The sequence below is a fragment of the Condylura cristata genome, unplaced genomic scaffold, assembly GCF_000260355.1.
Source record: "Condylura cristata isolate star-nosed mole 26May11 unplaced genomic scaffold, ConCri1.0 scaffold00021, whole genome shotgun sequence".
Taxonomy (NCBI): domain Eukaryota; kingdom Metazoa; phylum Chordata; class Mammalia; order Eulipotyphla; family Talpidae; genus Condylura; species Condylura cristata.
The window spans coordinates 237,412-237,875 of record NW_004567122.1 but is presented as its reverse complement, the minus strand read 5'-3'; the positions used below and the strand labels follow the sequence as shown (position 1 = coordinate 237,875).

Below are 464 nucleotides of genomic sequence, written 5' to 3'. Positions count from 1 at the left end.
CCCGCCCCGGCCGGACGCCCCGGGTCCAGCCTCTCGTCTCCACCGCTCTTGGTGTTAAGTCAGTGTGAGACCTGCTGTGCTCGACGACTGTCCTGGACAGTCTCCTTTATGCCGCATCAGAAAAATTTAAGTGAAACCGTCATTTGCCTTCGCGTGTGTCTTGATTAAAACCAGAAGCCGCGCCTGGGAGTGAGTGCTGGGGGACGGGCCTGCGGAGGCCCGGGGCTCGGCCCAGGGCGGTGCGCACAGCCTCCGGGCGGCCCCTGGCCGGCGCGCTGGGCCTCGGGCGAGGGAGCCAGCTGCCGGCTTGCGGAAAGGCTCGCCCAGGGGGAGGCCCCTGCAGGCGCCGCCTACCTCGGCGCAGCACGCTCTCCAGCACGCCCACGTAGTCTCCGGGGCTCTGCTCCGTGGACAGCTCCCAGCGGCCCCCGGGGACGCCCAGCTGGCGCAGCAACGGGGCCGCG

General features: G+C 70.0%; 1 protein-coding gene across 1 annotated transcript in view; it reads right to left on the bottom strand.

Moving 5' to 3' along the window:
* Positions 1–464, bottom strand: part of BANK1 (B-cell scaffold protein with ankyrin repeats 1) — a 72,497-nt gene that overhangs the window by 39,268 nt on the left and 32,765 nt on the right. The window contains exon 10 of the mRNA XM_012727725.1: positions 355–442. Within this exon, the coding sequence (XP_012583179.1) occupies positions 355–442 (88 nt within the window). The remainder of the gene's footprint in view (positions 1–354; positions 443–464) is intronic.